We start from the raw sequence: 27910 nt of genomic DNA on the forward strand, positions 1-27910 counted from the left end.
GTGGAAGCAAATCCAACTAGGAACCATGAGGTTGCAGGTTCCATCCCTGGCCCTGCTCAGTGGGTTAAGTATCCGGTGTTGCCGTGAGCTGTGGTGTAGGTCACAGACGCCGCTTGGATCCTGCGTTGCTCTGGCTGTGATGTAGGTCAGCAGCTGTAGCTTCGATTTGACCCCTAGCCTGGGAACCTCCATATGCCATGGATGTGGCCCTAAAAAGCAAAAATAAAATAAAATAAAAATCTAACTGTATGTTGCAATGTATAAGTAGGACTTAGAAGATTTATTGCAATGTCATATTTAGAGAGAATGGCCGAAAATTATCCTATTAAAATATTTAGTGGAACAAACAAGTTTTTAAATTGTTATTTTATTTCTTTAATCAGACTCGTTTAATAGATTAAAGTAAGGAAATACAGAAGCATGGAGTTCCCATCATGGCTCAGTGGTTAACGAATCTGACTAGCATCCATGAGGCCGCAGGTTCAATCCCTGGCCTTGCTCAGTGGGTTAAGGATCTGGCGTTGCCGTGACCTGTGGTGTAGGTGGAAGACGCGGCTCGGATCTGATGTTGCTCTGGCTATGGTGTAGGCTGGCGGCTACAGATCCAATTCGGCCCCTAGCCTGGGAACCTCCATATGCCACATGTGCAGCCCTAAAAAAAAAAAAAAAAAAAAAAAGGCAAAAATACAGAAACATAGGGCCTTATGAGACATAATGGCCGTTGTCAAATTTGCTATTAAATCTAAGTTAAGCCTCTGAAAGATCAGTATTTTAGGAAAAGTTTGAATATATATAGGTATTAGAGAAAATTTATGCAAAATTAGGACAGTAGAAATAAAAATGGGAACATTCCCTCTCCCCCAGCAAGTACCTTCTAAGTCTTGTGGCATGCATTTCTGAGTCTATAGTTTTTGTCATTTTAGGTTTTGTAAGGGAATAATGTAGCAGAGCTAGGGTTAGGGTTATTTTTCATGGTTATATCCTGAAAAACTCTTGCGATGTTTTGTAAAGTGTTTCTTTCTTTGGCTAGATTAGAATATCTGCGTGCTGCATAGACCGTATCCAAGAAATGTAAGATTTGGTTGTGGTTCTCGTAATACAGTATGTCAAGGACATTTTTCTAATTAAAGTGCATGTCTTACAGCCAGTGTTTTCAATATATGATTCCATTAGTTTATTTAAAACCAACAACCCAACAAAGTTTAAAATTACCACTTTTAAATGTATAATATATATCTTTTTAAAATGACATCTGTGTTTTTCTGCTGAACTAGATAGATATTATTGTTATTTAACACAACAAAGATGCATTTTCTGAAAATAATAATTGGGTTTTCTAATTCAGTGGTAAAAGGATATTGTCTCCTTTATTTAAATTAATTCCATAATATATGCCAATATTTTAATTGGGCTTGTTTTTTTTTTTTTCATTAGATTGTTAGGAAAAAAGTATTGCCCGATACCAGTGAAGATCGTGATACAAAAGAAGCTCTAAAAGAGTTTGACTTCTTGGTTGCATCAGAGGAAGGAGACAGTGAATCTAGAAGTGCCGGTGATGGGACAGACTGGGGTAAGGAAGCATCCTGGCTCCAAACAGAAATGTTGTGTAAATAAACAAAACTAATCTTTTATCAGGAGGGCAGCATCTTGAAGAATACTTTAAGTATCTTGTAATGTTGAAATGTTGGATTCTCTGAACTTTTTACTATTGTCACCTTTTTTCCAGGGTATGACTGTGTGTGTTTTTAAAGATGGTCATACAGTTGGTTACCTCATCTTTGTGTGTGTGTGTGTGTGTGTGTGTGTGCTTTTTTGGGCCTAACATGCGGCACATGGAGTTTCTCAGGCTAGGGGTCCAATCGGAGCTACAGCTGCCAGCCTACACCCCAGCCACAGCAATGCTGGATCTGAGCTGTGTCTGTGACCTACACCACAGCTCATGGCAATACTGGATCCTTAACCCACTGAGAGAGACCAGGGATGGAACCCGCAACCTCATGGTTCCTAGTCACTGCGCCATGACAGGAACTCCATCTTTTTTTTTTTTTTTTTTTTTTTTGTCTTTTTGCTATTTCTTGGGCCGCTCCCACAGCATATAGAGGTTCCCAGGCTAGGGGTTGAATCGGAGCTGTAGCCACCAGCCTACGCCAGAGCCACAGCAACGTGGGATCCGAGCCGCGTCTGTAACCTACACCACAGCTCGCGGCAATGCCGGATCGTTAACCCACTGAGCAAGCGCAGGGACCGAACCTGCGACCTCATGGTTCCTAGTCGTATTCGTTAACCACTGCGCCAGGACAGGAACTCCTCCATCTTTTTTTTAATGTAAGCAATACAGTATGAAAATAATTTGAATTTGAATGTTTTCTGTTTTCTGCCTAGACAGTAGAACTTGCAAATCTAGATTTTGTGGAAATTGAGTGTGAGAATGTAATGGAGGATTTTAGAGATCTAATCTCTGGCATCTACTATGCAAAAAGAAGTATAAGTTTAAAAGGTTGTAGTTATTCATTCATTTTAGTCAAATGTCATCATTTCGTACAAGGCATAGAATTTTTTTTGCACAGGTTGTTCTGAACGAATTTGATACTTTAAATATTTAACAAGAATTAAAACCAATATTTTGGAGAAAACTTCTACAGCATATAAATCATTCTGTGAGTTTGGAAATAAAGTAGGATTGTAATAAATTCTTCAAAAGCGATCATTTCTACCAGGTGTGTTTATATGAGTGTCAGTAAGAGAAAGAGCAAGAGGGAGAGAAAGAAGGAGACATGGCTGGTATGTAACCTGCTACCTAAGTTCCTGGTGAAAATGAGTGACTGTCCTCATATCTGAGCTGTCTTACTTTTTAGTGGTGTCCTGGATGTTTATGTTTATTAGTGTGAGTGAACGGAATCTAGTTGATTGAAGATTTCTTTACCAGGAGTTTGGTCTTACTTGTGATAAGGATTTTATATTTCAAATTCAAGGCATTTCACTTTTAAGCAATTAGTAAAACTGGATTGCAGATCCCATTTAGTTGAGTGGACATGTAAATCTCTTTAAGGGCTTACTTTGTCCCGTCGCCACATCCCTAAAAAAAGAGTTACTGTGCTGATGTTAAGAATCTCCTTAGTTTCTGGCAAGCAAACAGATTTTACCACACTTCTTCTATCATCTTCCATTACTATTGTTGTTATGGGTCTAGCTAAGAGTATGATAAGGCAAGGAGTTCCCCTTGTGGCTCAGTGGTTAATGAACCCGACTAGTACCCATGAGGATGTGGGTTTGATCCCCGGCCTCGCTCAGTGGGTCAAGGATCCGGCATTGCCATGAGCTGTGGTGTAGGTTGCAAACGAGGCTTGGATCAGGCGTAGCTGTGGCTGTGGTGTAGGCCATCGACCACAGCTCTGATTCCACCCCTAGCCTGGGAATCTCTATATGCTGCGGGTATGGCCCTAAAAAGACAAAAGACAAGAAAAAAAAAAAAAGGGTATCATAAGGATGAATTTTTACTTTAAAAAACTGAAACAGGAGTTCCCACTGTGGTACAGCAAGTCAGGGATCTGTTTTCGTCTCTGTGGTGGCTCAGTTTCAGTCCCTGGCCTGGGAACTTCCGTGTGCTACAGATGTGGCCAAAAAGAAGGGAAAAAAGGCTGAAGACATTCTGGATGCAAAAGCCAACCAACTCAGTTTAATTTATTATTAAGATATGAATGGTGAAAATTAACATTTTTGATTGTTAGATTTTTCTGGAAAACATAGAAACTGTTTCTTCTATTGATAGTTGAATATTGATAGATCTGTAAAAACATTGAGTTTTACAAACTGTATTTAGTATGTCCAGAGGTCTAGTTATCTGGTGGATTTTGTTTGTTTGTTTGTTTGTTTTTTAGGGTCACACCCATGGCATATGGGAAGTTCCCAGGCTAGGGGCTGAATCAGAGCTACAGCTGCCAGCCACAGACAGCCACAGCAACATCATATCCAAGCCGTGTCTTCGACCTACACCACAGCTCATGGCAACACCGGATCCTTAACCCACTGAGCAAGACCAGGGATTGAACCTGCAACCTCATGGTTCCTAGTCAGATTCCTTTCCTCTGAGTCATGATGGGAACTCCCAGTTAATCTGTTTTTTTTTTAAACTGTGAATTGAAACTTGGTAATACAGACTTCTATTTATTCTGGTTAATTTTGATTTATTCATCTTTCAGCAAATAGTGATCACATGCCTTCTGTGTGCCAAGTCTTATAGGTGAAGATCCCTACCCCTTTAGTCCTACATTCTACTAAGAAGATATAGGCAGTAAGCCGTAAACATGATAAATAATGTAGTACATCAAAATGTGATAAATCCTATAGGAAGTAGGAAAAAATAAAACAGAGTAAGGGGAATAGAGGGTGCTAGGGTTGGGGTGGGGTGGAGGGGACAGGTTACAATGTAAACTAGATTGGCCATGGCAAGCCCCATTGAAAGCTTAACAGTTGGACAACATATGACATTGGTGAGGGATTTAGCCACCTGGTATCTGGGGAAGAAGAGCTCAGGGAGAAGAAAACCAGAGCAAATGCTGTAAGATAGGTGTAGCCCTGGTATGCTTGAGGGATTCAAGGAAGCTAGAGTGGCTCAATCAGAGGGATTCTGAGGTAGTAAGAAATAACCAAAGAGGGTAGCACTTCTATGTAGACCGCTGGTGAGATGGGGAACCATGGGAAGGATATGAGCCAGAGGGTGACATGATTGAACTTTTATTTTAAAGCATCACTGGCTGCTATGTTGAGAATAGACTACCCAGGGCAATCATTGTTGGCAGTAGTTTTGGAGAAGAGAGGGGAAATTATTGCAGTAATTCTAGCAAGAAACAGAGTGGTTTGAGAAGTAGTAGATGTACTAAGAAGTGGTCAGATTCTAGATGTGTTTTAAAGGTAAACAGTATTTCCTGAAATATTTGATGTGATGTGGGAAGAAGGGGGCATTTTTGGTTTGAGCAAATGCCCCCTTTGCTCAAACCAAAGGGGGCATTTGCCTTCAGATAAGATAGGGAACCCTGTAGGGGAATAGATTGGATGGGGAAGATTGGGAGTTTGGTTTTGAATGTTTAGTTTGAGATATATACTAACTTCCTAATGGAAATGTAGAGTGAGTAATTGGATATATGAGTCTTAAGTTCAAGTGAGAGTTCTTTTTTCTTTTTTCTTTTTTTTGCTCCCAGGCTAGGGGTCAAATTAGAGCTACAGCTGCCGGCCTATATCACAGCTCACAGCAACGCCAGATCCTCAGTCCACTGAGTGAGGCCAGGGATCGAACCCGAAACCTCATGGTTCTGCTGCACCACGACGGGAACTCCCAAGTGAGAGTTCTGAGCTAACACTTATATGACATTGTATGTATGTAGTAAATTATTTTATAGTAAGTATAAAACAGTAACTTTCTTTAAAATTTCTACTCCGAAAATAGCAAAAATTAATGATTAAACTTCTTTTCTACTAGAAGCTTAGTTTCCTGCTTTAAGAACTTATAAATTAGCAGGTCACTTAAATTGTTTTATATTTTGAATGCCAGGTTGATGAATAAGTTTACAAAGCGCTATTTATAAAGCCTGTAAAATAAAAATGGTCATCTATTAAACCATGCCAAAAATATAAAACTTTTGAAATGAAAAGATCACGGAAGACTTGTACCATCTCTTAATAATCTTCTCTCATTACATAAGTAAGAAATTTTTTTGTGAGTCAATCATAATCAAATTCAGAAAATGGGATGAAAATGAGGGGTTCTCGATTATGGAGTTTGGGGGATTAACTTACTAAGAATCACATCTTGCAGGAGCTTTTTTCTATGTCTCTTTCAAGAGAAATTTAATATTATTACCTAGGAAATTGGATTGAAAACTGTTTCTTAGGTGCTATATTTTGTGTGACATGTATCTAACAAATAAGCAGTAACTTTTAAAGTTAGTGATACTCTGAAGAGAATGGTTAAGTTGTCATTGACGTAGCAGTGAATTGATTTGAAGTGTCCAATATTTTATTGAAAAAGGCTGTTTCATTTGTTTCACTCTGTTTAGAAAAAGAAGACCAGTGTCTGATGCCTGAAGCTTGGAATGTGGACCAGGGAGTAATTACCAAACTCAAGGAACAATACAAAAAGGAGAGAAAGGGGAAAAAGGGAGTGAAGAGTAAGTGGAAAACATTGTATCTGTTAACAGTAAATCTTGCCTCTTTCATATCCCCCAATTTTTTTTTCCAATGTTTTCCTATAACTACTTACTCTGTTTCTTTTCTACTCCTGATCTCTTTCCTTTCACTTGCTCTCAGGGGTTGAAATTAAATGATTAGCTGTTTGATTATGAACTTAAAATAAAAAAAAAAGCTGTGCATAAAATTGTGGAATCATAATATATCCTAGTAATAAATCCGGAGTGTCATGGGAGTGTGGGACTATTTATTCAAACATAATGATAGTTTGATTTTTAAAGTTATATGTGCTTAATTACAGCAATGATTTTTCACTATTGATAGTTCCCAGTCTCATCTAGTGTGACCCTCTGGCAGTCCACCAAAATTATTGCTTATAATTTTAGATCTTTGAGACAGAAGGAAAGTTAATTTCTACCCTGGATGTTCTATATGTTCATAACACACAATTCATTTGCCCTTATCATTATATGCTATACAGGACACAGAGTCAAATATGCAACTTTTAAAAGTATTTATTTTTCTAATTTGGATTTTTGGCCAATTTAATTTATAGTATTACCAATTCAGTTTTTTTCTTTTCAATAAAACATAGGCTTCATCAAAAATGGAAGCTAAAATGAAATTTCTAGCCTTGTGGATCATATATGTATAACTCATTCAAGATATTAATGAAATTGAGCAGTAGATCTAGTTAAGTATAAAAACTGGAAATATGAAAGCTTTCAAACATCCCTGAAGATTATCTTAAACACCTTTTTGGGAGAGCAAGGCTAAACTCTCCTTGTGCTACCACTCATTCGCAGTATGCACATGGGTCTCCCTTTTATGACAGTAGGAATTTCATCCTTTGAGATATTAAAGTAGTGTAAAGTGAGATTAAAAGCCAACTTAGTAAGACATGTATTTAAAACATGTATTTAAAATTGCAAAAGACTAGAAGGATATGCTTTTTCTTCTCTTTTTATAGTGATGCGTAAACTTATCAAAGACCAGTCATTCTTTTAGAACCTGATAGTTGCTGATAAACATTTAAGTGTTTATTTAAAATATCTTAGAGTTTGCAAGTATTTAGCATGAATGGATAAAAAAATCAGTGGTCATTATTGATGTTACTATTGTGCCAGCCATTATGTAACTGAGAGGGAATGTTATTTAATGCTTTCTCAATATTAATTAAATCACAGAAAAATTAGTATTAAAACATAAGAACATTATGTACTTTTTATTAAAAAATACTGATAAAAATTTAATCTTAAAAAACAATAGTGAGACATGGTTTGTTATGACTTTTCAGAACCATGATAAAACCAGTTAAAGTGAAATTTTGAGGAATATTTGTCATACCTGAGAAACAAGGAGAATATTTCAATTGTCTGACCTAAAGTTGATGTATTTCTTTAAGCCATTGTGTTACAATAATGAATATCTTAATATGTAAAAAATCTTTCACTTGGAAAGGTATCCAGGACACATAGAATCCATCTACTATTATATTGATTATTCAGTTCTTGTCAAACATCAAGGGATTGCTATAGTTGGAATTTAGCAATTAAAGTCTAAAACTGTACCATTTGACTGGAACAGTATTCCTGCTAACAGAAGCTACTGGGTTTCCTTGATCTGGGAATTATGATCACTATTTAGGCATATGGTACCTAGTTTCTTATTATGATGAAGAAAAATGATTCTTTAGGGGGAGAAATTTTAATGTCTTTCACTGAAGCGAGAGAGACTAGACTGAGGTTCAACACATTTTGTTTATCATCATGACTTCAGGTTATCTTGATAAAATGGGAGTCTGGGAACAAGTGAAGACAAGATAGGAACAGAACTGGAAGACTTAAAATGAAAATAGAACTGAAGCAAAGCTTTGAAATGATACATGAGGCATTAATTTATAAACCACCATAGATATTTTTAAAGTTGAACTGTTACTTATTGGAAGAGGTTGAGTCTTTTTAATATCGTTTACTAGAAATATTTCCACTCAGATTATGTTCTACATCATACCGTCTTGAAATATATTTCTAGGTATTAGTTTAAATTGCTTAAAAATAGTTGTATTCTATGCTGGTATAGGAAAAAAAACCATAATGGACCATGGGTAAGATTTTCCCATTCTTAATTAAACTTGTAACAGGAAAAACTACCGAAGATCTGTTTCACCCTCTATCCTATCTAAAACAGTCAAAACAGGGATGTGGGAGAATGAAGCATCAAAGTATAGGTAAGTAATCAGCAGGGCATGAGACTTCACCTCGGGTACCATAGCTTCAGGATGTAAGGGAATGAATGCAACTTAAACAAAAAGGGAGGTGATTGTTTATTTCAGTACATAGTAGCTTCACAGTCTGTGGTATCTATCTGTGTTTGGAGCAGTATACAAGGATTATAGAGTAATATTTAGGGATCCAAATTACACATGAAAATTTTTTATGCAAATTGTGATGTTATTCCATTAGCTTAATTTTTAAAATATATGTAAAACATAATCCTTTTCAAGACATAATACGTTTTTAAAATAATTTAAGAACTTAGAAACTTTTTAATATAGTAGGGTACTATTAAAGGTGAATGTTGGCAGATATGAATAAGCTTTATGGCACATTTTGATGCAGTTGAATAATTCTATTTCCTCTTTTTTCTTCTCTCCCTCCCTTTTTTGGTGCTAGGGCCCAATAGGTCAAAACTACAAGACATGCTTGCTAATTTGAGAGATGTTGATGAACTTCCCTCATTGCAGCCATCTGTGGGTTCACCTTCCAGACCTAGCAGCTCCAGGCTTCCTGAACATGAAATAAATAGGGCAGATGAAGGCAAGTATTTTAGACACTCCAGAGCACAAAAAACACTTGAACGTACTTATCTAAATTCAGTTATTAGAAGGAACTCTTCTAAGAGAAGAATTTTATTTCACATACATTTGAACTGTGCAGTATTTCCCATATGTTGGCTTTCTTATAGTCAAGGCAGTTTGATTCCAACAGTAATCTTTAATACTTGAAAAAGGATGCATAAACTTAAAAACCAGCTCTAAATATAGTTTAGAATACCCCTAGCTCCACATAAACCATTTATTTGGTGATATATTGGTAGTTCTAATTATACCATTCCAACAGTGAGAAAATTAAGTCAGTACTACAATAAATAGGTAGTAAATGTTTACTTTGAAACTCACATAAATATTTTCAAATATTTAAGCAATATATTGATAAATGAAAAAAGGAAAAAAGGCACCTAAAAGTGTAGTCACATATTCTGCTTTCTGTTTTTCCTTGCTCTCTTTCTGTCCTTGTCTATGTGCATACACTTTTTACAGAGTTAGAGTCACATGTAGAATAATTGTTTTATTTACTTAATATAAAATCATAAAAATAATCTTCATAATTGCAATTTTTAAATTATTGTCTCTCTTTTTTTTGTTTGTTTTACTTTTTAGGGCCACACCCACAGCATATGGAAGTTCCCAGGCTAAGGGTCCATTTGGAGCTGCAACTGCTGGCCTACACCATAGCTGCAGCAACACATAGTCTGAGCTGCATCTGCAGCATACACTGCAGCTCACAGCAACTCTGGATCCTTAACCTACTGAGTGAGGCCATCGATGGAACCTGCATCCTCAGGGATGCTAGTCGGGTTCGTTACTGATGAGCCGCAACAGATAACTCCTATGTGTTCTATTTTAGACTTTGTGCTTAACTATTCCCCTTGGGATATTTAGGTTGTTGCTACTTTTTTACAGTATAATCTTGTGGTATATAAATACAGTTCTGTCTTTTAGACCCAAGATCTGATTTTTTATTTATAAATGTATAAAATGCTTATATGTGGAAGTTGATTTTAAAATATATATTCATGGTAGCTGAAAATCCAGAGTAACATAAAAATAATCTTAATGATTAATGAGTATTTCTTTGAAATTTTTTTAATTGCCTTGAATTTAAATATTGTAATTATTTGCAGTGGATATGCCTCCTCAAAAGCCACAGAAAATCATATGTTTTATTCCCTCTTAATTTTATTTATTTATTTATTTATTTTTTTATTACTCAAATGAATTTATCATATCTGTAGTTGTATAATGATCATAACAATCCAATTTCACAGGATTTCCATCCCACAGCCCAAGCACATCCCCCCACCCGCTAAACTGTCTCCTCCAGAGACCATAAGTTTTTCAATGTCTATGAGTCAGCATCTGTTCTGCAAAGAAGTTCAGTCTGTCCTTTTTTCAGATTCCACATGTCAGTGAAAGCATTTGATGTTGGCGTCTCATTGTATGGCTGACTTCACTTACATGATAGTTTCTAGGTCCATCCATGTTGCTAAGAATGCCGGTATTTCGTTCTTTTTAATGGCTGAGTAATATTCCATTGTGTATACGTACCACATCTTCTGGATCCACTCCTCCATCGATGGACATTTAGGTTGTTTCCGTGTCTTGGCTATTGCAAATAGTGCTGCAGTGAACATGGGAGTACGTGTGTCTTTTCGAGTCATGGTTTTCTCTGGATGGATGCCCAGGAGTGGGATTGCTGGATCAAATGGTAGTTCTATTTTTAGTTTTCTGAGGACTCTCCATACTGTTTTCCACAGTGGTTGCACCAATTTACAATCCCACCAACAGTGTACTAGGGTTCCTTTTTCTCCACACCCTCTCCAGCACTTATTGTTTGTAGACTTTTGAATGATGGCCATTCTGGCTGGTGTAAGGTGGTACCTCAGAGTGGTTTTGATTTGCATTTCTCTAAGAATGAGTGATGTTGAACATCTTTTCATGTGTTTCTCAACCATCCATATGTCTTCTTTGGAGAATTGTCTGTTTAGATCTTCTGCCCATTTTTGGATGGGTTTGATGTTTTTTGGGTATGGAGCTGCAGAAGGTGCTTAAAAATTTTGGAGATGAATCCCTTGTCCATCGATTCACTTGCAAAGATTTTCTCCCATTCTGTGGGTTGTCTTTTCGTGTCGTTTAGGGTTTCCTTTGCTGTGCAGAAACTTCTAAGTTTGATTAGGTCCCATTTGTTTATTTTTCTTTTTGTTGTCAATACTCTGATAGGTGGATCTGAGAAGATGTTGCTGTCATTTATGTCAGAGAGTGTTTGGCCTATGTTTTCCTCTAAGAGTTTGATAGTGTCTGGTCTTATATCTAGGTCTTTAATCCATTCGGAGTTGATTTTTGTGTATGGTGTTAGGGAGTGTTCCAATTTCATTCTTTTCCCTGTGGCTGTCCAGTTTTCCCAGCACCACTTATTGAACAAGCTGTCCTTTCTCCATTGTATATCCTTGCCTTCTTTGTCCTAGAGTAGTTGGCTGTAGGTGCATGGGTTTAATTCTGGGCTTTCTCTCCTGTTCCACTGATCTGTATTTCTGTCTTTGTGCCAGTACCATATGGTTTTGATGATTGTTTCTTTGTATATAGTCTGAAGTCCAGGAGCCTGATGCCTCCAGCTCCATTTTTCTTTTTCAGGATGTCTTTGGCTATTCTGGGTCTTTTGTGCTTCCAAACAAACTTTAAAAGATTTTGTTAGAGTTCTGTGAAAAATGTCCTTGGTAATTTGATAGGGATTGCATTGAATCTGTAGATTGCCTTAGGTAGTATAGTCATTTTGATAATATTAACTCTCCCAATCCACGAGCATGGTATATCTTTCCATCTATTTGTGTCATCTTTGATTTCTTTCATCAGTGTCTTATAGTTTCCAGAGTACAGGTCTTTTGTCTCTTATTCCCTCTTAATTTTAAACTTAGTTACTTTTTTTTTTGCTTTTGGTTTTTAGGTCTGCAACTATAGCATATGGAGGTTCCCAGGCTAGGGGTCTAATCAGAGCTACAGCTGCCAGCCTGTGCCACAGCCATAGCAACACGGGATCCAAGCCACATCTGCAACATACACCACAGCTCACGGCAATGCCGGATCCTTAACCCACTGAGTGAACTCACAACCACGTGGTTCCTAGTTGGATTTGTTGTTGCTGCACCATGACAGGAACTCCTAAACTTAGTTATGTTTTAGACATAAGCTGATAGGACCCTGATGGAGCTATTTTCACCTTTGGAATATTTCTTAAGCAAATTGTTTGACCATTGTATGGTTAGTTATTTGTTAGTTAATAATAGTATAGTGGGGATTCGTTTTCCATACATTAAATACTGAAGAACCACACATTACACCTTTACATTCTAGATGAACAATTTATTTGATGTAGACATGTGTCTTTTGAATTAAGATGTCGTGTTCTTCAGTAGGTATGTTTTTTATTCACTAGGAGATTCATTCGGTTGACACTATATGAGAATTTTCATCAGTTTCATTTATTCTAAGATGAGTTCTAGATAAGAAGAAAAGTTAGTTTTCTCTTATGCTAATAACTCCAAAAAATTTTATCAGAAATTTCATCTTGGAGAATTCCAATAATAGAGGCAAAATCTGTACTAAGTAACAGATGTACTAAAAGGGATTATTTAAACCACAAGAGTGCCTTGATAGAAAAAAAGAAAAATTTTAAGAACCTGTAAAATGAAGCGTTTACTGTTTAACTTATGATTTGTGGTATTGGTCCTAAGCCTTTCCCACTTGGTACATGGTTTTCAGAAATAGAAAAGGCACTTAAGAAATATGTTTTATATTTAATTGCCTGTGACTGATGCTTCTTGGTCTCCAGTTCAGTTTCAGAAAAAGCTTCCATATCTTGTGTGTGCTATATAAGGTAATTACTTTATTTTTATTGTAGTAACTCAGAAGGCAGTGCCACACTTTAGAGATATAGTTAAGTAGTCTTTTTTTTTTTTTTTTTTTTTTTTTTGTCTTTTTAGGGCTGCACCCACAGCAGGCTAGGGGTTGAATTGGAGCTGTAGCAACATTAGATCCAAGCCACATCTTCCACCTACACCATAGCTCATGGCAACGCCAGATCCTTAACCCACTGAGTGAGGCCAGAGATTGAACCTGCATCCATATGGATGCTAGTCAGATTCGTTTCTGCTGAGCCACGACGGGAACTCCAGGTTAAGTAATTTTGTAAAAGGTAATAAGAGTCAGCAATGTTTTGTTACCAGATAGAAATGTGACCTAGAGTTCCAAAGACCCTTAGAGAGCAATCAGTGACAGATGTGCTCAGTGATCGCTCTCTCTTTGGCCCTCAGGTCTGCCAGCTTAGCCATGGATGTGTGTGGAAGCAGTTGTCATTTTCCTTTGTTTTCATGTTTTGTTTGGCCATTCCTAGAACATTAAATTGGCCCAAACAATGTGAGCGGCTAAATCCCACAAATCATAGGGTTTTTTGGATAAGCCATTTTTATTTCCTACCTGAACGAGGTTATCTGGAAATATTAAAAATAGAAACAAAACAAACAGAAACCCTGGCTGAAGACCTAGCCTCTTGAAGACCTAGTCTCATATGAATTATTTGGTTGAAATTTTGGCATGAACATTGCTGTTCTAAATTAAGCAATCCCCACTCTTTATTAGTAATGTTTAGAATTGTTTGAACCCCTCAGACAATATGTGGTATGTTTGCATAAAACCATTTTTATTATTACAATTTTACTATATGATGGCTTGAAAATGTCATACTTAATTTATACTCTACTTTGATATTAAAAGAATTTTAAGGGAGTTCCCATTGTGGCTCAGTGGAAATGAATCTGACTAGTATCCATGAGGACACAGGTTCAAATCCTTGGCCTTGCTCAGTGGGTTAAGGATGTGGTGTTGCAGTGAGCTGTGGTATAGGCCAGGAGCTACAGCTCCGATTTGACCCCTAGTCTAGGAATCTCTATATGCCACAGGTGCAGCCCTAAAAACCAAAAAAAAAAAAAAAAAAAAAAAAGAATTTTAAGTACTGTTCCTGCCATTGCTGTTTTTAAAATCATATAACTATTCTTTCATTTATTCAACAAATATTTATAACTAAATTTAAAATTATATGATTGACTGTAAAGCTAAAAAACATCTTATAAATTTACTTTCTACATATACTGGTTAATACATTTGACTTATTTCTTGAAAAAAAAAAAGGCTAACTTCTCTAGCAGTCAAAGTTTAGATTACTAAATTCATCTAATTAACTCATAAATGTTTGTCATCAGTAAAGTGACCACATCTAGAAAACTACTTAAAGACTATCTCTGTTGGCTTGTCAGAATTTGCACTGATAAAAATTTGTAATATTAAAAATTTTAGTAATACTAAATACATTTTAGTATTAACCAAATTAACTAAAATCTCTATTCTAATTTGATGTTTTGGTTTTAACTGGTTCTTGTATGATGGCGACTGAAGGAATTGAATCAGTATGTTCACAGTTATAAAATGAAGGCATTTAAATTTCTCACGAAGCAAATCTGACATCTTAAAGCACAGTTGGCAGCTAATAAAAGTGTTTGAACATTTTTTAAAAGCTTCTTTGGAAGAGATATTTTTAGATGAAATGTAACATACCTGCAGAAAACCACTGAAATCATAAGTAGCTCAATGCATTTTCTCAAAGCAAAACCAACCATGTTAACCACTGCTTAGGTCAAGAAGCAAAGCATTACCAGGGCCTCAAGTCCTGATCCTGCTGCCTTCAAACACTGCCCCTTCCCTCTTCTCCAGAGGTAACCTTGAGTTCTAACACCATGTATTAATTTTGCCTCTTATAGGCACATTCTATAACTCTAACCATTTTCATTTGAAATTTTCCGTATTTCTCCAGGTTACAGAATTAACCATTTTTACTTTGGATACAGCCAACAGTGTTCTGAATCACGTGTTACACATGTTTTAATAATTGATAGAAATAATTTGGGTAATTAGCATGAAATAGCAAATGAGGAAGACCTTTCTTTGAGTCACATTTTTCTGTATAGTGAAAAAGAAAGGGCAGTGAAGAATTGGATTTGTTTCACGTACTTTTCTAATTAGATGATACCTTTAGCTATAGTTAAGATATGGAAAAAAGCAAGCAATTCTTCAGGATTTTCTGCTCACTGAGTTTTTTTGTTTAAAAGTTTTTAAAAATTATCAAATGTAGACATGCCTTTATGAGACTAATTGTTGGTATTTAGAGGTTTTTAAAAAATATTTATTTTGTCTTCCCCCTTCAGTGGAAGCATTGACGTTTCCTCCTTCTTCTGGGAAGTCCTTCATCATGGGAGCAGATGAAGCCCTTGAAAGTGAACTGGGACTTGGAGAATTGGCAGGCCTTACAGTGGCCAATGAAGCAGATTCATTAACTTATGATGTGAGTATAGTTTTATCTTTGCTTTTTTATTTATTTTTTGAAAGTTAAAAAGTTAATTTTATAGAAAAAGATGGTAATGGTAAAACTTCTTCACAAGTACAGAATTCAGTTCAGTTTTAGTCACAAACTTTGAAAATATGAATATATTATAAATAAAAATAAAGAGTGTTACTTTTCACATCATGCTGAGATTAAAATTATGGGTGTTACGTAAATCCATAAATCAGTATAGCTTGTTCATTGATTTTAGGTAAAGGAAAGAATTCCCTTTTCTATTACTGAGTTTGGGTTTTGTTTTATGTTTTGGAGTGCCAGTGATTGGTTGAAATTCGTGCCTGCCTAACAGCAACATTTGCCTTGCTTCTTTAGTACATCATCAATATCCTGCTGAGAAGTAATTTTAGCTGTTGTTTGGGATGTGTATAGGATGCTTTCCAGATGTTAAGGCTGACCCATCAATGATTTGGACCAAAATTGAAATCTTTATACCTTAAAGCACACATGCGTTTACTAAATCCCAGATACAGTTGTTTCAGAAATGCATTTATAATTGTTCGTCGTATTCATTTGTCAGAAAAAGTTGTTTATTTCATAAAGTATATATAGCCTGTTGTATCTCTTTATTAAAATCCTTTCACTTTGATACTTCATTATCTTTGTTGGGGAACACAGTGTGGCTTCTGCCACATGGGATATGTATGATGGATGCCTAAGCCAGCTTAGGAAGTTTCCAAAGAAGAACCCTCACTCCTAACTCCTCTTCTTGCAAATCAAAACTCTCTCCCTCTGTGCCAAGTCCTTTAGTAAGTCTTGGGTTCTACCTCCAAAACAACTGAAGTCCGTATGGTACTCCTTTTTACCTCTCCTCTTTGCCCATTTTTCTTTACCTGAAGCTATAATAACCTAATCTAAATGGGCTCCTTGCACTCCATTCTCCATATATATGATACAGATTTTTAAAAAAATCAGTTTTGGGTGTATAGCAAAGTGAATTAGTCATACATACAAATATATCCATTCTTTTTTCCCATATAAGTTATTACAAACGGTTGAGTTGATTTTCCTGTGCTAGTTATATAGTAGGTTCTCGTTAATCATCTATTTTATACTGTAGTGTGTATATATTATTCCCACCCTCCCCACAATGGTTTCACCTGTGGTAATCGTAAGATTTGATTTTGAAATGTGTGAGTTTGTTTCTATTTTCTAAATAAGTTATTTGGTATGATTTCTTATTAGATTCCATGTATAAGTGATATGATATTTGTCTTTCTCTGACTTAGTTCTTCATTCAGCATGATAATCTCTAGGTCCATCCTTATGTGTCCTTTTAAAACACCATTTAGTTGGCTCAGACTAGCAGTCTAATCAGAGCTGCACCCGCGGGCCTAATGTCACAGCCACAGCAATGCAAGATCCAAGCCTCATCTGTGACCTACACTGCAGCTTTTCAGCAACACAAGATCCTTAACCCCCTGAGCAAGGCTAGGGATTGAACCTGTATCTTCATGGATGCTAGTTGGGTTCTTAACCCCCATGAGCCACAACAGGAACTATCTAGTCCATTTCTTTTTAAAATAATTACTGATATATTTGGATTTAATCCCACTATCTGTTTATGCCACTGGTTCTGTGTTTGTTTTTTCTCCTATTTTTGCCTAAATTGGGATTGCCAATTTAGGCAATCCAAATTGCCATTATTTGGAGTTTATGCGCACTTGCAGTTGTGGCCTGCACCATAGCTGAAACAAAACTGGATCCTTAACCTACTGCGCTACAAGGGAACTTATCATTACTTTTTCTTCTTTTTGGTCTTTTTAGGACCACACCTGTGGCATATGGAAGTTCCCAGGCTAGGGGTCAAATTGGAGCTGCAGCTGTCAGCCTGCACCACAGCCACAGCAACACAGGATCTGAGCCTCATCTGCAGTCTGCGCAATTAGCTCACGGCAACACTGGATCCTTAACCCACTGAGCAAGGCCAGGGATCAACCCCCAGTCTTCACGAATACTAGTTGGGTTTGTTACCGCTGAGCCATGACAGGAACTCCTTTTTTGCAGGGAGGGGGGTTGTTTGTTTGTCTTACATTTTTTAAAATTAAAATATAGTTGATTTACAGTGTTGTGCCAATTTCTGTTTTACAGCAAAGTGATCCAGTCTTATATACATATATATATTTTTCTTATATTGTCTTCTATCATGGTCTGTCCCAAGAGATTGGATATAGTTCCTTGTGCCATTTGCAGCAAAATTGATGCAACTAGAGGTTATTATCACTTTTTAAATTGTTATTCTAGGCATCTTTATAATAATTTTACCCTTTTTTTAACTTTTAAATCTTTAAAAAACATCCTTGCCCTACATCTATGTCACACTTGTTACATATTTTATTTCTGTATGATTATCTCCTACAGGCTTCTGTTTTGTACACTTAATAGGTAGAATTATCCATTTTACTTTTTTCCACTCTCCCCTGCATATCTGATGGTGTATCTGGGATCGCTCTCCTTTTACTCTAGAAACGCTTAACATTTCTCTTTAGCAAAGGTATACGCGGTGCCCATTTCTCTTAGTTTTTGATTTTCTTAAATTGTTTTCAGTTGTCTTTTTTTGCCTGAGGAAGTTAACTGTTACTGCTGATACTGAATTGACAAAGTTTTTTAAAGTGCTCTAAATATATTGTTTCATTGTATTTTTTGTTGTTTTTCTGCTAAAGTCAACTGTCATTTCTATTGTTGGTCATTCAGGGTAGCTTGTTTTTTTTTTTTTTTTTGTAGCTGGTATTCCTCTCTGTTTTAATTGTCAGCTAAGATTTAGTTTTCTATTTATCCTTCTTGAAATTCTTAGACCTTCTTGGTTTCATATGTTTCCATTAGTTGTGTAAAGTTCTCAGCGGTTTCTCTTCATATACTGCTTTTACACCTCTCTCCCTTCTCCTCCTCTCTTCTTTTACTTGTAGGACTCTAGTTATATTGTTAGATCTCTTTCTGCATTCTCTTTCTCCTATTCCCTTCTGTATTTTCCATTTTTTTTTTTTTTTGTACTTCGGTCTAGATTTTTTTAACGAGTCGTCTTCTGGTTTTCTAATTCTCTCTTCAGTCTGTAATTAAACCCATCCCTATTGAGGTCTCATACTTCCTGCTTTTAAAATTACTTTTTTTTATTGTTTACAGAGTTCTTCCAAAATTTTCAGTCTTGTCCTTTATCTTCTTGAACATAGTAAGCATGGTTATTTTAAGTTGGAATCAGAGACTCAGTAGTTCTCTTACTATTATGTGTTGTTTCTGCATTCTTTTCACTAAAGTTGTATTATCTTCTATGAGCATGGTTATTTTTTTATTATGTCCAAATACCTCTATTTGAAAAATTATCTGTAGAAATAACTTCAGGCCTAGGATTATATTTTCCCCCAGAGAGTATATATTTTTTTTAAATTTTATTTTCTTGCTTTCTTAGGGCTGCAGGTGCAGCATATGGAAGTTCCCAGCTAGGGTAAACTCAGAGCTACCTACAGCTGCCGGCCTGCGCCACAGCCACAACAACTCGGGATCTGAACCGCATCTGTGACCTACACCACAGCTCACGGCAATGCCAGATCCCCAGCCCACTGAGCAAGGCTGGGGATCGAACCCTCATCCTCATGGGTACTAGTCGGATTTGTTTCTGCTGCTCTATGATAGGAACTCCCAGAGTATATTTTAATTTTCTTCTCTCAGATGTCTGCAGGCACTAGATATCTGGATCACCTCTGTCCATTTTCAGATTTTAAGATGATCTAAAGCTGATCTAGTCTTTGTAAGGACTTGTGTTCTTCCAGTTCACACCTCGGTGTAGGATACAGCCCTTTGAGACCACAACCTAAAGCAAGGTGGTCTCCTAAACCCCACTTTGTTGGCAGGCCCTGTACACCAATTGATATCCCCCTGCATTTGAAAGTTGTTAAAGCTTAGCTTAACCTCTCAGCCATCTCTGGAATCAGTAAGTACCCTCTGGGGAAAACACTGTCAGATGTAAAGCTCACTTCCTTTGGCCTCTGTCTTCCACTTGATTCTGTTTTGAGTCCCCCTCCCAATATTTGGTTGGTTCTCTGTTTTTATTTTTGGCTTTGCTCTTCTCCTTGTTCTCAGTATACAGTTGGTCCTAATGATCTAGTCTATCAGGGCTAGTAGCAGAAGTTCCATTAGATAATTTTGTTCTCTCTATACCAACCCCACAAAGAATGTATCTAATATGTTATGGAACTTACTCCTTTTTCTAGAGAAAGTTTGTTCTTTTTTCATAGCTCTTTATTGTTAGAAAAGTTAGTGTTAATTTGTTTCTAAAAGTAGTTCCTGGTTTTATTAAGCATATTAGCTGTCTATTGCTATGTAACAAATTGCACCATTCTTAACAGCTCAAAACAGCAAACAGTTCTATCTCATAGTTTTTATGGGGCAGCAGCTGGGGGCAGCTTAACTGTGTGGCTCTGGTCATCCAGGTAGTTGGAGTCAAGGCTTTGGCAAGGGCCACAGTCTTACATAGACTTGCCCTTGGGAAGGATCTACTTCCAAGCTCACTTATGCAGGTGTTAGAAGGCCTTGTTTTCTTACTGGCTGTTGGCTGGAGACTAGTTCCTCACCACATGGACCTCTCCATGGGCTCCGTAGCGGAACACCTGCTATTTGGCTTCTCTCTGTGTGAATGCCCTTGAAAATAGAGAAAGCAGGAACACTCAAGAGGGAAGGTTTTATAACCTAATTTTTAGAGTAAGTTTTTCCAACTTTTGCTGTATGCTGTTGATCATACAGAGCAAACCTATATATGGAAGGAGACTACACAAAGGTAAAAATAAAGGAGGTGGGGCTGATTGGGAGCTGTCCTAGTGGCTGATTTTTACCACATTAAGATATTCAAAAGGGGAGTTCGCATTGTGGCACAGCAGAACCGAATCTGACTAGGAACCATGAGCTTGCGGGTTCGATCCCTGGCCTCGCTCAGTGGGTTAAGGATCCGGTGTTGCTGTGAGGTGTGGTGTAGGTCACAGACTGGGCTCAGATCCTGCGTTGCTGTGGCTCTGCCATAGGCCGGCAGCTGTAGCTCCGATTAGACCCCTAGCCTGGGAACCTCCATATGCCGTGGATGTGGCCCTAAAAGGACAAAAGACAAAAGACAAAAAAAAGATATTCAAAAGGAATCTAAGTGTTCTTACATATGAAAACCTTTCAGCTCTTTAACAAGAGCAGACAGGAGTCAACTCAGGGGTCCTTGTCCTTTCCACCCCGCCAGCCCTGCCCTCCCCAAAGATAACCAGCCCCAATTCTTGGAGTAGTTTCTTGCATGGTGTGTTATGTCCCACCTGTGACATTTCCTATCCAGAATTTTCTTCAGGTTTGTAAACTTCAGGGTTCTAAATTATAGTTTATGTTAATAGTAAAGCCTCTGAAGCCAGAGTGCTTGGTTTTGAATCCTGACTCCCCCATTTACTAGAGGGCAGAGTAACTTCTCTTTTCCTTAAATGTCTAATCTGTAAAGTGGGGATAATGTTAATTCCTACTTCTTGGAGTTGATAAGAGGATTAGGTGAATTAGTGCATGTTAAGTCTTTTGAGTAGTATACAGGATAATGAATAAATGCTCAAGATAGCAGCTGTTGTTAGTATCATTGGTGATTTTTGTCGGTTTAAGTATGGTAATATCTCTCCAGTGTGTTACGAGTACTTGCGCCACTCTTGCTTAAACCCAGCAGGATTGTTAGCCTTGGAGTGTGAGGAGTCTGTACATGTGCTTGTGTGAAGCGAAACACCAACCTCTTTAGCTTTCCTATTAGTTGGAATGAAGAAGCAGTGCATTTTTAGTTATTGAGATGGAGATTCTTTGGGGAGAAGCAACATAATGATATGATAACAGTATCATCATATTCTGTTAGTTAGCAGGTTTAATTAAGGATAACTTAGTTTTTCAACTCTTACCCAAAAATTAGTTTCTACACTATGATTTGGGTCGAAATTACTTGTCTTTAAAAAAAAAAAAAAATCCTAGTGAAGATCTGTTTTATATCCCTAAGTTATTTGATCCTCTTTCTATATTGAAATGTTACCTGTTTTCTTGTTACAGCATTTATATTTCTTCAGTGAAAACCATTACTGACCAATTTTGCCCATTGATTTGGTTATTTACATTTAGAAACTGTATTGTTTGGAAAGTTGCAAAATGTGATGGTTTAATGACAAATCAGTAAGAATTAACGTTGAAATACAGTTTTTTTTTTTTTCCTGTTTTGAACTAAATGTATTGGTATCTTCCTTTTGTTTCTTTAATAGATAGCAAACAATAAAGATGCATTGAGGAAGACATGGAACCCTAAGTTTACATTAAGAAGTCACTTTGATGGCATTCGAGCTCTTGCTTTCCACCCCATAGAGCCTGTTTTGATAACAGCATCAGAGGATCACACATTAAAAATGTGGAATTTGCAGAAAACAGCCCCAGCCAAAAAGTGAGAATATTCTACTTTAACTGTATTTGACTATTTTAATTAACAGTTTTCGGCAGAAAAATGCTTACTTTATTATTTGCTATTAAATTCCCCAAATATCTCTTCTAATTCTTTCTTCTTTACCATGTCACATAACTTAGAGTATTTTCCCATTCATACTCACAAGCTAATTTAGGTTGGAAAACTGACCCTTAGGGAGAAAATGGTATTTGATGGTTTCCCAGGGTTTGTGAATGCTGATTGCAGTCTTTATGTGGTGTTTTAAATAACTATACTATTTGGAGAGCCCATTATCTGTACTGAAGGTTTTTGCTGTTGTAAACAGATACGGGCACATTTAAAATCATCAAATCCCTCCCCAGCCCTGTGCCATGTTTATTACTTGGTTAGACTTATGGAGTAGAAGGAAGGGAAGATTGATTGGAAGGGGGGTAGGTGAGAGACCTCTCTTTGGTCTTGTGTTTTGGCCTGGACCATATGTTTAGACTGAAAAGCACTGTTGTTACTCTCATTTAACTGCTAGTGCTTGCCTTGGCCCCCTTGTGTCCTCTCTAAGCCTGGTTAGACATGAATTGGTATAAACTCCTTATAGCAGTTACTGTCCTGATCCCACTTGGAACTCTTCTGCTTTCTTCCTTGGGTCACGTGGCTCAGAACCCAGCATCTGCCAGCAAGAGCCCTTCTACAGTGTTAGACACCTCTCTTATGAAGGATTAGAAATGAACATCAAATGGAGATCATGAAAGTTTTACTCCTAGTAGAGGGTATCTATTGATTGCCCAGTTTAAAAGAGATCAATGACGTTCCTGCTCTGAGTCATTACATTGACTAGATAAAATAATTAAATCATCAGATAACTCAACCAGCTCCTGCTAAAACCAAGTAATTCCTCCTGTAGATTAGGTGTGGTCAGCAGAGAAAAAGTATTTTCTGTTTGTAAATTGTGCTCTTTGTCTTTGAAGGTCTTTAGTCACAGCGCGCATCATATTAGACCAGAGAATGTGACTCTTATTATATATTCTCTCTTCTTTTCCTTTTTTGTCCACCCCATGGCATATGGAGTTCCTGGGCCAGGGATCAGATCCATGCTGCAATTGTGAAATATGCCGCAGTTATAGCAATGCCAGGTCCTTAACCCACTGTACCAGGCCAGGGATTGAACCCTCATCCCAGCACTCCATTGACGCTGCCCATCCTGTTGTGTCACAGCAGGAACTCTCATCATATATTTTCAACTAAAATTTAGAAAAATGTGAAATAAACTTTTTGCTGGTGTTAGCTTAGGAACAACACCTTCACATGCAGGTATCAGTAGCCTGTTTACCTTTGAATTTAACACTTTGGAAATGAGGTGGGATATCATATATGCCAATAAAAAACTGTAATACAGTTTGGAAAATGGTAAGTACTTGACTTTAAATCCAGTTTCTATTATCAGTCATGGCAAGTATTAGGTACTAAGGGAGTACACATACACTTGGTGTTCTTCTTTTTTTTTTTGTCTTTTTGTCATTTGTAGCGCCACTCCTGCAGCATATGGAGGTTCCCAGGGTGGGGTCTAATCGGAGCTGTAGCCGCTGGCTACAGCCTCAGCCACAGCAAGGCAGAATCTGAGCCGCATCTGCAACCTACATCACAGCTCACAGCAATGCCGGATCCTTAACCCACTGAACAAGGCCAGGCATCAAACCCACAACCTCATGGTTCCTAGTCGGATTCATTAACCACTGAGCCACTCCGGGAACTCCCCACTCAGTGTTCTGAGTGATGAATCTGTTGATGATTTGGATAGTTTGTGCAGTTATTAAGGGCAGACATGTTAACCTTCGTGGAAATGCAAGGAATTAAAATACCATTTATTGAAATCCTACTACGTGTGTGGTTCTTTCCCAGACTGTTTTACTTACGGAATTTCTTTTAATCTGGTAAATAATTGGTGTTATCCCTAGTTTTCTGTCTTATTTTAAACACAGAGGAATCTCAAGTGCTGAAAGATTAAATATGTTACCTAAAGTTAGACACTTAGTGATAGAAACGGAAATTGAATCCAGAAATTTCTCTCTTCAAAGTCCATGATATTATTTCCCCTGAGTGAAGCTCTTTCTCTCTTTAGTCAAATAGATTAGGACAATGCTGAAAGCTAAAAGTAACAAGGTGTCATTACTAGACAATGATTTTGTTTCTTGAAGTCACAGAAATATATGATTGGTGTTAGGTAATCTTTCTTGTGTCCTGGAAATGATAATGATATATTACCATAGTGTTAGTATTTCTAAAGATAATTTTATGACATATATTCATTCATACGCTTTACTACTGAAACTTAGAATTATAAAACTCCTCTTTCTCTGTGTTTTAGGAGTACGTCCCTGGATGTGGAGCCTATCTATACATTCAGGGCTCATAAGTAAGTATGTGCTTTTTCTTTGTGTTAAATCAATATCATGGTAAATCAGCATGATTAAAATATTTTCTTTTCTTTAATTTACATATTTGTGTTATTTATCATTTGTATTTAGTAGCTTTTTAAAAAATAAATGTAAAAGAAACTGGCAGATAATATGATGTTAGAGACCGGTTTATCACTACCAGAGATCCTTACTGAAATTAGATTTTATTCGCATGATATTTAGATTATTTATATATATATATATATATATATATATATATATATTATCTTAAAATAAAGTTGAGGAAATTTAGTTTAACTATTAGAAATCCTGTTTTTTTTTCTTAAAAGTATCCTAAATAAAAGTATCTGAGACTTTTTAAATTATGATCATATTTTGCGTAGTTTTCCTGTTTCCATTTTAAGTTTAAGGAGTGTACATATTCACTTGATATAGCACAGGTTGGCATACTTTTTACATATAAAGGGACAGATAGTAAACTTTTTTTAGGCTTTTCTGGCTACATATTTTTATGTTGTATGTTCTTGTTTTTACTTTAGTTTTGTGTTACAGCCCTTTAAAGAATGTAAAAACGTGAGGACTGTACAAAAACAGTCCACTGCCTAGGTTTGGTCCACAAGCTATAGTTCACCAACCTCTGGTTTAAGCACAGGAAGAAAAATAAATATTGCTTTGATGGTTTTTTTTTTATTCGTTATACAAGGCAGAAAATGAGAGAGCCATTTGAATGACTAAGTATTCTTATTTTTAACAAGTCCTATTATCGGATTGATTTTTGATAATAGAAATTGATTTTTCTCTTCCAGAGGTCCAGTGCTTTGTGTGGTAATGAGCAGCAATGGTGAACAGTGCTACAGTGGTGGTACTGATGGGCTGATCCAGGGCTGGAACACTACCAACCCCAACATCGATCCCTATGACTCTTATGGTATGTGACTCCCTGGAGATATGAAAGAATAAGATGTTTTCTTTTTACATATTTTACATAGTGTATATGAGGATAAAGTGAGATATTTTTGAAAATAAATTGGTAAAAGAGAACCCTATCTTTATTTTGTTAAAAAGGACTCCTGTATTTGGGAATCAATTGGATATAGTTGATCAATTTTACATATATATGAAATGCTAAAAAGAAGAAAAAAATAATGTATTCTTTTCTGAGAAAACGGTTCCCACCCCTAAAAGTCATGTTGATTGGAAATGCTGGCTTGATTGACAGTTGTTTTCTTCATTTTAGACACCTGTACAGTTTTGACACATTATTACAAATCTATAACCATATTTCATCACTATTCTTGACAAACAGCTTTGAAGGAAAATGAATGTTGGCATCTTCTTCTTGATCAGTTATTAAAGGGCGTAGAGGCTAATGATTTTTTTTTAAACTGCTGCTTCTGCGCCATATTGGAATTTCCCAGGCTAGAGGTCAAATCAGAACTGTAGCTTCCGGCCTGTGCCACAGCCATAGCAACGCGGAACTGAGCTATGTCTGTGACCTACATCACAGCTCATGGCAGCCTACTGAGTGAGGCCAGGGATTGATTCTTAACCCACTAAGTGAGGCCATGGATCACTTGTTGGTTTCGTTGGGTTTGTTGCCACTGAGCCACCATGGGAACTCTGAGGGTAATGATTTTTAAAGTGTGTACAACCAAAATATTGAAAAGGCCTTAAAAATTAAGAAGTGCCCTTCAGACTTGGAAACAGCACCATGAATCAAAAATCCATATTATAATCTATCACTAGATATTATCATAAATTCCCTTGCAAAAACTATTTAGGAACTGTTTTGGTTTCCTCTTAAAATTCTCCTTAAGTTCTAGGATGATACAAAATATTATGTTTGTCATAAATCCGTATTTTATTTTTGTTAACATTTTAGATTAGTTTTACTATCAAACTTAAAATAAGAAATTGAATAAATAAAAATTTATCCCAATGTTTATTTAATAAGCATTTTGTGAAGGGTAATACCCACCCATCCCTCCCCACTTCTTTTACAGATTTATCTGTTTCATACTTTTCCTTACTTCCTTTATCCCTCAATCAGAGGCTTGGCTGACCTCATTCTGTTCCAAGCTACCCCTTCGCCTTTTGCTCTTGACCGCATTCTCGTTTCTTTGGAGATTTCACTCTAATATCTTTCTTTTTCTTTGCCTCTGGCTCTCTCCCTCTCTCTTGCTCTCTTGCTCCCATCTGAAATCTTACCTTCTTTGTCCTCTTCCCATCCCCACAGCATATAGGTAAATCCATGTATCTCCCTTTCTTGGCAAGGAGACGGCTTTTCTTTCTTTCTTTCTTTCTTTCTTTTTTTTTCTTTTTTGGCCTTGCCCACGGCATGCATAAGTTCCTGGGCCAGGGACTGAACCCTCACCATAGCTGTAACCAGAACCATAGCAATGACAATGCTGGATTCTTAACCCACTGAGCCGAAAGGGAATGGTGAGAAACCTTTTCTTAATTCCATTTCCCTCTCTAGTTTTTATATAGTCTCTCTTTCCTTCATTTCATTCATTCCTGTATCTTTTTGGTGATGTCTGGAAACAGAATTACTAGTCACTAATTCCATATCCTGTCTTTGTGTATCATTCCTCTGCCTTCTGTCTTCTGGTTATACTATGAAATTATAATAAGATTGTCAGTAACTACCTAATTGGCTGATCCAACAGGTATTTTATAGTCCTTCTTTTACTAGATGAATTGGGCTGTCTGAAACTGGAGCACTCTATCCGTTTTGAAATTAGTTCGCTACGGGCTTTTTTGCTATTTATTAACTCTTTGACAGTTTCTGTTCCCTATCCTTCATAAACTCCCTTTATTTTTCTCACCTTAAGTGTTGGCATTTATCAAGGCCCGATCCTAATCTGTTCTTTGCATTGTGTATGTACTCTTTGGTAGATTGGATCCACTTTGTAGTTTTATATGCTGTTGACTCATAAATCTCTTCAAACTCCAGACTACCTACAGAACATTTCAAAGTGGCTGTCTCATTGTCCATAAATCCCTACAAGCTCTGTTTCTTCTCCCATATATTCTTCATTAGTGGTGGCACCACCCAAACTAGAAACCTAAGAGTTATCCTTGATTCCTTATACTGTTGTATTCTCTATACCTTGCTGATTACCTAGACGTTCGGGTATCACCCCTGAAATATTTCTGTATTTCTCCAGTTTACTCCTGCTCTGCCCTTTTACCACTGTCCTCACCTGGATCTTCTTTCAGTCTCCCTTTCTTCTGAAACAGTCCCCTTGCCTTCATCATGAGTCTTTGTCTTCTACACTACAATCAAAATTATCTTATTAAATACTTACATCAACCTGCTGCTCCTTCAGTAGTTCCCTGCTGCTTTCAAGATAACTTCCAAGTACCTTAGTATGTCATAGAAATCCCACCATAAACTGGCCACTTTCATCTCATCTGCTCCCTACCTCGAATTTCACAGTCTGGTAATACTGAGTTTCTTATAAATTTCCTCAAATAGCATATTATTTTTCTTTTTGTGATTTTGTACATGCTGCCCGCTTTGTCAGGAGTCTTTCCTTTTCTTTGACCAACACCTGTATGCTCTAGGCATCATTCTCTCCAAGAAGCTTTCGTTCCTCCCAATCACT

The 27910-nt window shown here is 36.9% G+C and overlaps 1 protein-coding gene across 3 annotated transcripts in view; it reads left to right on the forward strand.

Annotated features, from left to right (window-relative positions):
• The window catches only part of STRN (striatin), a 105649-nt gene that overhangs the window by 59307 nt on the left and 18432 nt on the right, over nt 1–27910 (forward strand). For 2 of the 3 annotated variants that reach the window (XR_014842247.1, XM_003125240.7), the window contains exons 7-13: nt 1435–1570; nt 6054–6164; nt 8859–9002; nt 15277–15413; nt 21713–21888; nt 24248–24295; nt 25106–25227. Coding sequence is in view for 2 of the 3 variants with exons in the window: in XM_003125240.7 (XP_003125288.1) it covers nt 1435–1570; nt 6054–6164; nt 8859–9002; nt 15277–15413; nt 21713–21888; nt 24248–24295; nt 25106–25227 (874 nt within the window). In the remaining variant the exon portion in view is untranslated. Of the gene's footprint in view, nt 1–1434; nt 1571–6053; nt 6165–8326; nt 8414–8858; nt 9003–15276; nt 15414–21712; nt 21889–24247; nt 24296–25105; nt 25228–27910 lie in introns of all 3 variants that reach the window. The other variant, XM_013996218.3, reaches the window with a different exon arrangement.

Source organism: Sus scrofa, chromosome 3 (genome assembly GCF_054392235.1).
Source record: "Sus scrofa isolate SSC_HxYL_T2T_F1_AM1 chromosome 3, Sscrofa_HxYL_maternal_Yorkshire_Landrace_v2.0, whole genome shotgun sequence".
NCBI classification, from domain to species: domain Eukaryota; kingdom Metazoa; phylum Chordata; class Mammalia; order Artiodactyla; family Suidae; genus Sus; species Sus scrofa.